Here is a 15114-nt window from a genome sequence, read left to right as displayed (position 1 = left end):
ACGTAAAGTGAAAATAGTGCGGAGAAGAGGATATGGTAGAAAATGAGATTTCCTTGATCCTTCTTGTGGTTTATTAAAATTGTACTGGAAGGATAATCTACCAGAAGTTTTTTAAAAACAAACAAACAAACCCATGTGAGAAGGTTTTTGAAACATTTTTTTAAAATCAGTTACCTTTTCTTCTAGTACAAGAGAGGCATAGTAATTGCATAGTTATATGGCCAAGCTAACTTCTCTTTCCACTTCAATGAAAAAGTCTTTCGTTTTAAAAATTCTCAGATGAAAGTTTTTGAAAAGAATTTGGGGGTTTTGAAGCATGCTTCTGACTAAAAGGAAATATTTGTGTTACATTTTTAATTGTATTGCTTTTGGCTTTCTCCTTGTCTTCCTTTCTGAGGTTTAGTTTGCCCTTGGCATATATTAAAATTGAATTCTGCTAAGTAAAAAAGAGCTCAGAGGGTGTATTTTCCCCCTTGTATCCTCACAAGAGTCCTATGCAACATATTAGGCTAATTGATGGTGGCTGGGCTTAAGTCACCCATCAGTCTTTGGGTCTGTTCAGACAGCTCTTTAGATCCACGCGAGGCACGATTGCCTCATGGATCTAAAGGTAATGTCCAGACACAAACATCTGGGAAATGTCCCTCTTCCATGGGCATCCCATTTTGCCGCGCTTCGGAGCCGTACTTAAAAGATACCACTTTAAATCTGGGGTTTTCAGTTACCTGCGGGACAGCTGCGGACTTTTGCCCATCTGATCGTTCCACCAGTGCACAATCCTCCCATCAGGGTGGCCTGACGTCAGACCATCACGACCTGGCACCATTTAAAAAAATCTCTATACATGCGTGGATCAACAAGGACGCGCTGTCACGTCTATGTGCATGCGCAAAATGTTTTCTTTAAAAAACCCACCGCGCTCCTCCTTCAACAAGGACGTGCTGTGACGCCTATGCACATGCACAACATTTTTTAAAAAAGAAAACCCACCGTGCATGCCTCCTTCAGTGGACACCGTCTAGACAATCCACAACGGAGGCAGCGTGCGGTAAGGCGATTCACTAGGGGGATGTCTGGTCATGCTACGATGGATTATAAAGATCGGGATCAAATTCAAACTGGCATAATGGCAGGATTAGCTGCTCGTCTGAATGCACCCTTTGTTGCCAAATAGAGATCTGATCTGGGATGTCAATCTAAATTGAAGAGCCAGTCCAATACTCAGTACTGGCTCCTTTATTTTATTTATTTACTTACCTATTTGTACCCTGTTTTTCTCCCCATTGGAGATCCAAACTGGTTTACATTACGACATAATTCTGCCATCCCCTGTTCTGTTGTATCTTTGCAACAGTCCTGTGAGGTAGGTTAGAGAAGTTGACTGGTCCAAGATCACTCACCCATCTTCCATAGCAGAAGGGTGTGTGTGTTTCCAAATGCATCTCTCCCAGATCCTAGTTTGACACTATAATCACTGTACTACATTTGATCTCTGTATCACACATGCTGTAGTACACAATGGTTATTGCAGTATATCACTTCTGTGTATCAAGGCAATATCTCACTAAATTGATAGTATCACTTTATTGGTTTCTGATACTTGACTGGTATAATTGTTAATGGGGAACAATGCTTCAGTTCTGGGAGACAACAAAGAGAGCTCCATAATTAATCAGTGTCAAATTATGCATCTTCTCTCCTTATTCCCCCACACACACAGACATACATTTATGTAGTTTAGTTGCTGAAGGTTGTTACCACTCTCCTGTAGTTTTGGCTGTAGTATGCAATACTGCATAAATTTATGTGCTTTGAAAAGCAAGGTTTAGAATCCTGCAAATGAAAATCTGTTTCTTACTTGGGCTTTATGTGAAAATAATGTTGAAGCTTCTTGCAGGCTGGCCCAATAACCAAAGTGACCATATGCAAAGACAAAGATGGAAGACCCAAGACTTTTGGATTTGTGTGCTTTAAACATACTGAGTCCGTGCCTTATGCCATAGCTTTGCTGAATGGGATTCGTTTATATGGAAGACCAATTAAAGTGCAGTACCGCTTTGGTAGGTTTAACTTTATTTTCCTTTCCCCCCAACAATAGTATGTTAATCTTTTACTTTAAGAAAATCTTATGTTCTAATGGTGAAGTTGGGAAATCTTTGAATAGTTAATTCTGGTGACTGGAGCTGTGAATGGGCAAGACAGATCTTTCTACAAGCCTGAAAAGAGACCCACATTTGCAGGAAAATGTGAAATCTAAACAAAATACTTTGGGGGCTTTAAAAAAAAATCCAAAAATGATAAAAGGAGTACCTGTAGATTTAATCAAGGGATTCTCTCAGTCGCTGTTACTAGGCAACAACAGCATCCCAAGCTGGGTTTTGGTGAGTAAAAGGCAGGGGAGGAGGAGGGGAGAGGCCTCAGCTAGATATAATGCGATGGAACCCACCCTCCAAAGCAGCCATTTTCTCCAGGGGGACAGATTGCTGTCATCTGAGGTTCAGTTGTAATTCTAGGAGATCTCCAGGTCCCACCTGGACATTGGCATCACTAGACCTGGAAGCAACCTCTGAGTGACTTGATACCACTTGTGTGACTCAAGTAGGCCTGGCTGCTTGTTACTGTTCAACAGCAGCTACTCTGTGAAAGCCAGTGCAGTATAGTGGTTGAAGCTTCAAGACAGGGTCTGGGAGATTGAGCTTTGAATCCCCGTCTTTCTGTGGAAGCTCACCAATTTATTTTGGACCAGTTACATACTTTCAGCCTAATCTAATGCACAGGGTTGTGCGGGTAAAAAAGAGGAGAGCCAGGGTATAAATGAAGTAAGTAAATAATAAATATAGCTGAAGATGGCAGATAAAATGTAGGTTGGTGAATGGTTCAGGAGAGAATGGGGTAGGGAACTGTGGCACCACACAATTGGAGTCAGTTCTTTATAGGCAGACACTGTGTGTGGGGAGGGAAAGTTTAAGACAGAAGGGCAGATAAGGGTTAGTTGGCACCTCAGAAGGGTATAATGCTGTAGACTCCACCCTCCAAAGCAACCATTTCCAGGGTGGAAGCTGGAGATCACCTTGAATTACAACTGCTCTCCAGATTGCAGAGATTAGTTTGTTGGCGTAGCGTGCCGTGAATTCTGGGGTGGTGAGAAATATCCAAGGAGGCAACTGTCCACACAGCCTTGTGTAAATGGCTACTTTGGAGAAAATGGCTACTTTGGAGGTTGGACTGTATGAAATCTCCAGACCCAGTTTGGCAGTTAAGAAGTGGAGAGGCTGTGGGGCTTTTAGGAAAGGAAAGGAGGGTTCTTGCAGGTCCCACTTGTATATGTATATACTGCAACTTATGTTTTCCCTCAGATGATTACCTATCTGTAGGGTTTGTATGTAATTGTTTAGATTTAAACATCTATGTATCTAACAAGCTTGTTTATATGATTTTTGTTCAGTCACACACAAACCTTTATTGGCATTGAGAGAGCAAAACATTATGGGAATACAGCAAAATACCAAGATACATCAATCACGGTTTAGAGAGCCAGTTTGGTGTAGTGGTTAAGTGCGCGGACTCTAATCTGGGAGAACCGGGTTTGATTTCCCACTCCTCCACTTTCACCTGGCTGGATGACCTTGGGCAAGCCATAGCTCTGATAAGAGCTGTTCTTGAAAAAGAGCAGTTTCTGTCAAGAGCTCTGTCAGCCCTACCTACCTCACAGGGTGTCTGTTGTGGGGAGGGGAAGGGAAAGGAGTTTGTAAGCCGCTCTGAGACACCTTTGGGTAGTGAAGGGCGGGGTATAAATCCAATCTCTTCTTCTTCTTCTTCTTCTTTAGCTATTCAGACCCCGTCTTCTGATTACATAATGTAAAAATTTCACAACAGCCTCCATTGTTTCACAATTAGAATTAAACAGAAGAAAGTGAATAATTGAGTCATCAGAATGCTGACTCTTACCATCTAAAAGTGGAGTAATAAAAGAAGAACGAATATCCCTATAAAAGGGGCAATAAAGTATGGTGTGTGTAGTGGATTCTATATCTTTTAGAAAACAAGGACAAAATCTGTCTACATATGGTATCTGGTGGTACCTTCCTAAAAGCACCTCCGATGGCAGAAGATTAAAGTGTGCAAGCATGTATGCTCTGCGATGATGTGGGACTGTTAAACATAACAGATATTTCACAGTAGAGCCCTTATGAGAGGTCCCCAACTACTTGGGGAACATCTGCTAGCAGCACGTTCCCTAAGTTCTTGTATTTCGATTTCGAGAAATCTTTGTTTGATAATAGCATAGGCTTGTTTGTCTGAAAAGGGAGCTAAATAATCTGAAGTTATTCCCATTGTAGAGAGTTTCTCCTCTACATATCTGAGCCATGGAGAGAGATGGGACTGAGTTAACATATGAGTAATGATACTTTTAGCTTTAGCATGAAAGTGAAGTTTAAGCCAAAACTGAGGAAGTACTTCTTCACCCAAAGAGTGATTAACACATGGAATTCACTGCCACAGGAGGTGGTGGCCGTTACAAGCATGGACAGCTTCAAGAGAGAACTGGATAAACATATGGAGCAGAGGTCCATCAGTGGCTATTAGCCACAAGGTATAGATAGGAACTCATAGGCTGGGGCAGGTGATGCACTGTATTCTTGGTGCTTGAGGGGGGGCAACAGTGGGGGAGCTTTTAGTGTCCTGGCCCCACTGATGGACCTCCTGATGGCACCTGGTATTTTTGGCCACTGTGTGACAGAGTGTTGGACCAGATGGGCCATTGGCCTGATCAAACATTGGCTTCTCTTATGCTCTTATGCTTATGCTCTTATGAGTTGTTATCAGCCATGCTCTGGTCAATAGAAGCCTTTGATTGGTTTCTAAGCATAGACCCATCTGGTGTTGTAGTAAAAGTGAATACCCAAGTACTTAAAGCTTTTAACTTGTTCAATAAAATGTTCTCTGATGTTCCATCTAGGTGGCTTCCAGCTCTTACTGAAGATCATAATTTTGGATTTTTCAAAATTCAAAACTAGCCTATTCTTTTCACAATAATCTACAAAGCTCTTCAGAAAGTGTTTCATCCCTATACAAGTTAGGGACAGTAGCACTGCGTCGTCAGCATAAAGGAGTAAAGGGGTATGGATTGAGTCAAGTTTAGGGCTGTGACCATGGATCGGATCTAAAGTAGGTGCCAAGTAATTTATGAACAGGTTGAATAGAAAAGGTGCTAGAAGGCAGCCCTGTGTGACTCCTATATGGATTTGAATTTTGTCAGGTCACTGACGTTGTTAAGTCTAACTTGGCAGGTCGTATTATGATGAAGCTTCATTATTAAATATAAAAGCCTCGGTTCCATCCCCATCAGCTTGAGTTTCTCCCATAGACGTTCTCTTGTGATTGAATCGAAAGCACCTTTTAGATCTAGAAATATACTTTGGCGCCTTTTTGCCTCTTATACTTATTTACAAGGTGCATAAGAGTCACACAATGATTTCGGGTAGATTCCCCTTTACAAAAACCTGTTTGTTCTTGACCCAGAATTCCTTGTTCTAACATCCACGATCCAAGTTCGTTGACCAGTCGTCTAGCATAAAGTTTCCCAATAATAGAGAGGAGGCTTATTGGGTGGTAATTGGATGGTAACTGGTAATTACCCTTTTTAAAGATGGGAACCAGTATCGCGTTTGTCCAAGACTCTGGCATTATTCCCGTCCTATCGACTATAGTAAAAAAATCTGCCAAGAAGATAGCCCACCAGTCCGATTTTATTTTAAATGTTTTGGGTGGAATTACGTCTGGGCCAGGGGCTTTTCTTGGCTTTAGCTGTTCAATGAGTGGAATAACCTGGTCTCATTGGAGGCCATTGGGGAATATCATCTAGTTCAGACACCATATAATTAATGGGATTAGTGGCAGTTATATTACTATCATAGAACAGCTTCAAATAATAGTCGTACCAGTGATCTGGTGTGATGACATTTATTTGGACATTCTTCTTTTTATATTTATCTGACACCAGCGCCCAGAATTTCCTGGAGTTATTTGACAATGTAGCCTGAAGGAGGTTAGCCCATTATTTGTCAATGTGCTCTTTATATTTAATCTTAACTATTTGACATAACTGGTTTTTTAAATTGAAATACTCATCTGGTAGATGAGTCCAATTGTATTCTCTAAAATGGTAATAAATAGATCGAATTTGGTATTTAATATTATAGCATTTGCTGTCAAACCATCTGGCTGTATTTTTTGATTACAATAATTTCGAAGTACCAGTTGACTTCCAAGGGATTCCAAGTAAGTAACTAATAGTTTTATTATAAACCTGAAAGACTTGGGTAACATCTCCATTTTGACTCAGAGCTACATTGAGTTCTACTAAGATGTTAGAATCCAGAAGGTTTTCTGCAACAGTAGGAGACCAAACAATTTTGGGCAGTCTATTCATCGCCAAAGATGGAGTGGAGATAGTGCTTATTGAGCTTTTCAGGGGATACTGCAACTGAATAGTCAAAATTAAAGGAAAATGATTGCTTCCTAAGCGTTCTCCTACTCCAAACAATTTATGTGATTTTCCAACAAGGGAGAGATTAGAATATAATCCACTACACTACAACCTATGCGTGATGCAAAGGTGAATTCTCCTGAGTAATCATAAGGGGGCCAACCATTCAAAATAATGAGATCGAACCTAATACATAGTTGAATTAAATGCACCCGTCTGATTTACATACGTATCTTTGGAGAGTCTCGTCTCAGAGAGACACATAGGTTTTGAATATGATTTTTGTTAATACAGTTGGTTCAAAAATGTACCTTGGCTGTGATCTAAAGGATGGCTCTTTCTTGCACTAGCCCAGTAGTATTTTTGAGTGTTATTCTTTGAACAACCGACCATAGTGCCTGTGAAGTGCATTGTCCATAGTGGATTGTCTATTGGAGGGTTGGCAAGCAGCAAAAGCCTTCCCTGTGCGTTTTACCAGGGGTTTTTCTCTAGTCAGAGGAGGAGGTTTGTTCCTTCACTGGCACATCAGCTCACATTCTTACAAATGTTAATGTCTTTACCAGGAAAAGAGAATGGGATGGTTAAGCCTTCTCCCTTCTCCCTCCCTTCCCCAGGCAGGAAACAGAGTTTGGAGGGCTTTAGGCTAGACCTGCTCCAGATACAATCTCGAGGAGCGGCCAAGAGGAAACACTTATTTGACCTGGCATGGCCTGGGCAATGGGGCAGAGATAATAAAGTTTCCTTGCAAGAGGAAGTTGCTCTCTTTTTCCATGGGATGCTGAACTGAACAGACCTCTTGTCTGAGGTTGGGAGCAGGCAGCCATTTTGGACCATGTGGCTGGCTGAAAGAGCTGAGAGCAAGCTTTAAGGTAATGGCAGAGCTTTAGAGAACTAGAACACATAAGAGAAAGAGCCTGTCCTATATTATACCATCAGATAGGGCATGTATAGCTGAGACGGACAGAGGATTTGCATTTTACCAATTTCTTTTGTTCTTCCTTGCTTCAGTCTGGTGCAGTGCTAAAAATATGCTTGTAAGCTTTTTTAAAAAATAAATATTTTAAACTGTTGATGTGAGGAGTGGTTCTTTGTACCACTGTTTCGGACACACTATTTTAAAAGGGAGCCCCAGGAGGAGGGAAGGCAAGCAGTTGGCAACTGGCTGTTTCCCCAGGGGCACACAAAATTTTAAACTATCCCCATGGTAGCCAGGCGCTGGGCTAGCAGAAGACACTGAGGCAAGGCCTCTGAACTTGGAGGGTCCTGATCCTTTCAGTGGGAAATCTCTATATTGATCAAGTGGTGGTGGAGGGCTACTTGTGAGTAAAGGAAAAGCCCCTCCAGGGAGTTGGTAACTCCCAAGAGGGCAGTGTGGAACGGGGTCTGCAGGCCAGAGTAGGCATGTTCTGCCACAGTGCCATATTGCAAACTGTCTTTGAAATTTCCCTCCATTTTAAGACCAGTTTTTCAGTTTCAAAACAAGTCTAATCCCCCCTCCCCTTGTATTCACCGAATTAGCTTTATGGTTTTTTGAATCCTGGCCTTCATTTTGGCTTTTCAGTGTTTTGATCCTGTCAGCAACTATGTATCAATAAGCATCTGTATAAACCATTAGGAATTGCTATGCTAGATATTTCCTTTACTTACAGAATTTTAAAGAATCTAAAATCTGAAATTATTCTCCATAAAAAGATGCAGAATCTAGCTGGAGATTTTTGAGTGTGCTATTTTAGTTAATGCTGTGGAAGGTCGGTAGTTCAGCAGTTCAAGACCAGGTGCCGCAAGATGGGGTGAGCTCCTGTCTCTAGTTCCAGCTCCTGCCAACCTAGCAGTTCGAAAGCAAGAAATTGCAAGTAGATAAATAGGTACCACTTCCGTGGGAAGGTAACAGCGTTCCGTGCGCCTTGGTGTTTAGTCATGCCGGCCACATGACCACGGAAACGTCTTCGGACAGCGCTGGCTCTTCGGCTTGGAAACAGAGATGAGCACCGCAACCCTAGAGTCGGATTCGACTGGCTTTCGAGCAAGGGAACCTTTACCTTTGTAGTAGTGTTAGATGTTATATGAATGCTTGATTTTGGTTGCTCTATTACAACCGATCTTTAGTCTACAGACAAACTCTAAAGTGTTATTGTCTATATATGAAAAGGTGTAAAATGGCTAACATTAATAATATAAATATTGTGTTCACAGGGAGTTCACACTGTCCAGAGTTAAGCAATCATTGCCAGAATGTGGAAAGCACTGCTGATATACAGTCACCAACATACAGGTGCTAGAGTTGCTTATTTCTGTAATATTTACAAGTAACAGAGATATTTCCAGTCTTAAAAACAACAGTGTACAGCTTTTTAAGATGTCTTTTAACAGCCTTTCTCTGTTATAGTGCCATGTATCAAGAGGCTTCTGAGATTCTTGAGTTTAGAAAGGCTTCTGGGATGAGGCTTTTAGGGGTAATTCCAAGTATTATTTCAAACTGGGAGTTTCATGAGTGGAGCTCCCTGTGTATTTTTCTCTTTTAATAGCAGGTGTGCGTAAGGCTGATTTGGATCAGGTACAGTGGTGCAAGAATGAACAGTACAATCCTGTGCAGAGTTACATCCTTGCAATCCCATTGTAAGTCTCTCCCCCGCCCCCACACACATTATTTTTCTGGCCTGAAGTGGGCCCACAGAGATGCCGTTTGACTGTTGAGGCAGGTAGCCCATATTGGTTAAGTGTCTATTTTATCATTGAGGACAGTAACAGTTTGATGGGGCTAGTACAGGTCAGGAAGATAGTATGGGAAGGCAAGGCTTAAATTATCCTCCTTCCTTTGTGTCACAATATTGATCTAAATCAGGCCTCCGTGTGGTTTTTTGAAAAAATCTGCAGGGAGCTCCATTCACATCAGATCTAGTTTGGTCCCAAGTTCAGTGGGAACTCCCAAGGAAGTGTTTTGTAGAATTCACTAATGAAGCTGAGTCAAGGTTTAATTTCAGATTGAAATTTGCTCCTCCCCTTCAATTAATTAGTAGTGTTGACAGTAAACTTTTTTCTCCTTTGAATGGTGTGTTGCTTTGTAGGCTGAAAAGATATACTGGTTAAATATGGCTTCCTCTTATGTCACATAAAAAGAACTATCTCCTTCAGAATCCTTAAAACCGTAACCTCCTTGAGACTTTGTGAATTACTTTTAAAAGATACATAATCAATTGAATGTATGAAGCTGCTGGTCAATATTGTCTGCTGTGATTGGTAGTAGGTCTCTTGAGTCTCATGAAAGGTTTCTCACATCACTTATTACCTATCGCTTTAAAAAAAATGGAAATATCAGGGATATAACCTGGAGCTTTCTGAATGCAAAGCAGGTGCTTTAATATCTAGCTATGGCACCTCCCCAACAATTAAAATTAATTACATTCTTTATTAGTTTGTAGCCCTTACTGATAAATGTCTTCCTATAAAGTTTATTAGTTTCTAGACTCTTGATTCTGGTTATGACTAGTAGATATAATAATCTGTTAATAAACTTGGTGGTTCTTATCAGCCCCAATTACATGCATGCATGCATACATACTTTCCTAAAATAATAATTCATGCAAGTAGCTCTTCCATCATCCTGAATTATTTCCTAAATTATATGTGAAGGGAATCATGTACTTTTACATGATCAAAGTGACTTTACTCCATGGAAAGTGTGCAGCCTTAATGTGTGTTCCTTTTATGGAATGGATAAGATATTCCACTGAGTAACTGAAGAAAACAAATCACATCTGTCAGTCTTTGTTGGCTGAAGACTTAGAGACCTTCTCTCACATGTCCATGTTTTTTTTTAATAGGAATTCAGAGCTTTATGGTACACCTCCATTACCTGTTAGTCCTTTCCAGATTAACAGTAGTCCACTTCAGGGATATTCTTCTTTTCAAAACATGGTAAGTTTGAAGTAACCCTTATAAATCCATCACAGTGATAGATTGGAAGATTATATAGGCTGCAGAACGCACAGGACAACTGTGGATCTTGTGGAAGTTCAATATACTTTCTCATGGTCCTGGAGATTGTCTTTTATTCTTTGTCTGCACCTATACCTGAACCAATACCTGATTACTTTGGCAGTTTTCCTCTTCTGGGTTCTTGCTACACTGCATTCCTTTACAGCACAGAGAAGGAATTTTCTGTATCTGTGGTAATCCCCATTGTGCAACTCTGTCCTCAGCATCTAGTGGTGTAGCTGTCTCTTAACGATTCCTGGCAAGTAACCATTTTGTAGTAATTGGTGGTGATGCTCCTTTGGATGACTTTAAAAGCAGTGTCAAAGGTCATCCTTTGGTAGAGCATATCACCTTTCCTGTTTTCCTTTTAATGTGGGCTGATTCATATGAGCAGAGAATGAACATATGAACATATGATTCTTATGAACAGAGAATAAAACTGCCTGTGTTAGTTCCATATGAGTAGCTCTGTTAGTATGTAAAAGAAAATAAAAATAGGAGACCTTAATGACTTATGCCAGTATTATATTCTGGTGGAAATAATCAGTTGGTCAATGACGATGAACTCAAACAAGGTTTGTACAGGTGCTAATTTGACCACTCAGTGCCTCTGTACAGTCCCAGAAGGCTGTGTGGGCTGAAATTCATGCATATGATGCCTTATACCTTATATGATGCCTTATACCATCAAGGCCAATATTGTCTACTTTGGCAGCAGTGTTGCTTCAGAGTCTCATGATGAGGTCCTTCACATTACGCACAATCCGTTTTGTGTAACTGAAGATTGAAACTGGGACCTTTTGCATGCTAAGTGGACACTTTGCTCCTGAAACCTGACCTCTCCTCAAGATCATCTTGGATCATTTTATGGATGTATAGTGGAGAATTACTTCATTAGATAGTTTGGAGAAAGGCAATTGAAAAGCTTGCATACTTCCAAAGTATGGATTCACTATTTTCTGTTTTCTGAGGTAAATCTAAAAATATCACTCTTATTATCACTCTTTGAAATATGACATTGATGTCTCTTCTATTTTCTAGATGACTTATTTCTTAGCACAGCAATATATACCATATAATACAGTGGAACAACAGTTTCCTTACTACCAGATGATACCACCTCCACCACAGTTTCCAAGTTTTCCTGTATCACCCTACTCAAATCCTGGACAAACCTCTTTTGAACATGTGTACTCAGAACCAAAGAACCACACACTACATCCATTGAATGAAGACATGCCTAAAATGAAAAGACAGCGTGAAACTAGTGATAGTGACAGTAGCGTGGAAAGTGATAGGAAAAAAACAAAGAGAAAATGAATGTATAAAGATATAAACATTATATTGTGGTATTGACATCATAGTTTTCAGTTTTGCTATGTAGGAGACCCTCTTCATATGTTACAAAATGGTATTGTGAAGAATATGACATACTCATTACAGTAATCACAGTCTGAAGGAGATTTACAATGGATTGGCAGAAAGTATTATGAAAGTAGACTTTTTTCCAGTTAAAAATCGAGAGGTAACATTTTGGAGTTTTATTTACCATAGCAGAATGCTTCATCAGGTCCAGTTAATGCACATATGTGCAGTCTTGGAAATCAGCTGAATAGATGCAACACTGTTGATAACTTTAGCCTGGCTTGCAGTTTAACACTGTTCAGTGAAAGCTTTCCTTTTGCTTTGTTTTGCCAATTAAATATATAGTTCAGCTATTCCTAGATTGTTCCATTTCAGATTATAGACGGAACATTGCATGTTGGATTGCTCCCTCACATTAAAAACAACAACAAAAAACCCTCTATGCAGAATGCTAGCGTGGCAGAAATCTTAATGGTGATGTGTTAGTGTATGTTCAGGAAGGGTTTTTTTAATGTGTGTGTATGTAGGGGGACATTAAATATGTTATCCTGCTGCATCCAATGATACAGTCCCCACTGGTTCCTAGTGCTGTGTTTCAAGTGGCTATAAGGCTGCAGTTTGATCCTATACAACTTTGTTTGAAAGTGCCATTGTATTCAATGGTGTGCTCTCTAAAGTAAGTATGCATAGGATTTGAGTCTGCTTTGGTAATACATAAACTTGTTGTAATCAGCAGAACTTCATTCTAAATAAATATATTTAGGAACGCATATCAGGATTATAATTCATTCACATCTACTAAAGGGATTTAAAAAGTACGTTGCAAGTTCTTCATGTATCTGGAAACGATGAGTCTTTAAAAATATATGGTCATATTTTGAAGCTATAAATGCTTTATAAAACAGTATCTGAACTCAAGGGCTTACAGATACTAGTATCTCTAGGAGATTCTGATTTGCAAGGTCTGTATAGCCATCCTATTATGTATGTTTGTTTCCCAAAGGGAATTTTTAATACAGAAAACATGAGTTTTCAGAGTGTCACCATGTGATGCAACAACAATAATAAAGCTTCTTGTCTGTATGAAAATCTACCTTCTGATAGTTGAAAGTGTGTTGTGTATCTGAAGTGGATCTGATGTTACTTTACTGTTGAAAATATAACAAACATGTAGACAGCAGGTCTAGCTTTGATTCATATGAAGAAAAATAATATACAGTATTATCCCTGTATCCAAATTCATATGATACTACAGGTCTAACCTGTAGAGCTATATCATGGGTTATTTGCTGGCAGCAATACTGAGGTAATTTCCTTCTCTAGCTTTCTAGGTAATATGATACAAAAGACCACCCTGTTAGTGTCAAGATCCTCTGTAATAAGCCATCTGTGCATTTGGCAGATGTCAGTGGCTTGGTGTGTAACAATGATTAACATAAATTAATCACAGGAGGAGCTGAACAGTTTGCCTGATTATGCAGTTTCTTAAAATAACAATAATAATGCAAGGCATGGTGAAAACTAAGGCTGACTGAAGAACTCCAATAGGACCTGCACAAACTGAGTGAGTGGTTGACAATTTGGCAAATGAAGTTCAGTGCTGGTAAGTGTAAAGTGATGCACATTGGGACAAAAAATCCCACCTTCCAAGTATAGGCTAATGAGGTCTGAACTTGCTGAAACTGAGAGGGAAAAAGATCTTGGGGTCATAGATGATAATACAAAGAAGGTGTCAACCCAGTGTGCTGCAGCAATGGAAAAGGCAAACTCTGCTAGGGATTATTAGGAAAGGGATTGAGAATAAAACTGCCGATGTTGTAATGCCCTGTACAGATCTATGGTGCACCCTTATTTGGAATACTGTGTGCAGTTCTGGTCAGCGTTTCTCAAAAAGGACAGTGGAGAGCTGGAAAAAGTGCAGAGAAGGGCAACCAGGAGAATTAGGGGGTTGGAGCACCTTCCGTATGAGGCTGTTCAGTTTAGAAAAGAGACAACTAAGGGGGGACATGACAGAAATTTATAAAATTATGCATTGGATGGAGGGAGTTGACAAAGAACTTTTTCTCCCTCTCCCAAAATTCAAGGGCATCTAATGAAACTGATGAGCAGTAGGTTCGGGACACACAAAAGGAAACACTGCACAGAGAATGATTAAAATATGGAATTTGCTGCCAAAAGATGTAGTGATGACCACAGGAATAAACAGCTTTAAAAGGGGATTAGCTAGATTGATGGAGAATCAATGGCTACTAGCCATGGTGACTGAGGGGAACCTCCACATTAGAACCACTAATCCTCTGAATCTCAGAGCCAGAAGGCAAAATCAAGGGAAGGCCTCGGCGTTTATATCTTCTTGTTGGCCCTCAAGAGGAACTGGTTGGCCACTGTGTGAGACAGGATGCTGGACTAGATGGACCACTAGTCTGATCCAGCAGGGCTCTTCTTATGTTCTTATATATATCTACATCCACTGCTCCCTCTAAGCTGTGGAGTCTTTTGAGCAAAAATTCTACTTTGTGAGCTGCTGGCATCAAAGTTGTGAGCAAGTGATTTGGCTGCTGCATAAATTACTTTGCTCAGGAGCCATCCTTCCTGAGCGAAGACAAAAATGTATGAGCTGGAGGCTAAAAAACTGAGCTAGCTCACACTAACTCAGCTTAGACGGAACGCTGTCTACATCCCCAAATACAACAAAGTTAGAGTCCAATGGCACCTTTAAGACCAACACATTTGTATTCAGGATGTGAGCTTTCGTGTGCCCAACGGACTCCTGCTGCCAGCCCTGCCTCCACAGTGGTTTCTAATACTCCTCCCCCCTCCCCATCCTACACTGGACAGGCAGCTGCCTGTCAGGTGTAGGAGAGGAGGTGGGATGCTTACAGTCACCGGGGAGGTTTGCACAGCAGGATTGCCTTAGCACTGCTGCTGGCCCAGCCTCCCCGATACCTATAAATACAATCCCCCCCCAATACCAGACAGGCCGGTGTCTGTCAGGTGTAGGAGCAGGACCAGAGAATTAATGTTTATGGGGAGATAGTAAAGGATATTTCTAGGAGCTATTTCAATGTGTGCCTCCCTCTTGAACCTGAAGAAATGTCCACCACATCACCACTCCCTCACACCAACTCCCCCTCTCACCTCTTACTGCCCCCAAGAAAGCTCCTGGCAAACGTCGAGCCAGATACACCAACGCTACAAGGAAGAGGCAACTTAGGAATGTGGCAAAGACATTTGCACATAGTACTACTGCAGGGCAATGAACTGCACAGGCCAAGTACCAGCAA

At 40.7% G+C, this 15114-nt stretch overlaps 1 protein-coding gene across 2 annotated transcripts in view; it reads left to right on the top strand.

Annotated features, from left to right (window-relative positions):
• Positions 1-12797, top strand: part of RBM11 (RNA binding motif protein 11) — an 18019-nt gene extending 5222 nt beyond the window's left edge. For both annotated transcript variants that reach the window (XM_015424286.1, XM_015424285.1), the window contains exons 3-6: positions 1898-2060; positions 8684-8762; positions 10312-10405; positions 11507-12797. In XM_015424286.1, coding sequence (XP_015279772.1) covers positions 1898-2060; positions 8684-8762; positions 10312-10405; positions 11507-11785 — 615 coding nt within the window. In that variant the 3' untranslated portion in view covers positions 11786-12797. The remainder of the gene's footprint in view (positions 1-1897; positions 2061-8683; positions 8763-10311; positions 10406-11506) is intronic.
• Positions 12798-15114: the final 2317 nt, after the last annotated feature.

The sequence above is a fragment of the Gekko japonicus genome, unplaced genomic scaffold, assembly GCF_001447785.1.
Source record: "Gekko japonicus isolate JY-2015 unplaced genomic scaffold, Gekko_japonicus_V1.1 scaffold2294, whole genome shotgun sequence".
NCBI classification, from domain to species: Eukaryota; Metazoa; Chordata; class Lepidosauria; order Squamata; family Gekkonidae; genus Gekko; species Gekko japonicus.
Note: the sequence above shows the minus strand (reverse complement) of the source record. Positions and strands in the feature narration are given on the sequence as shown.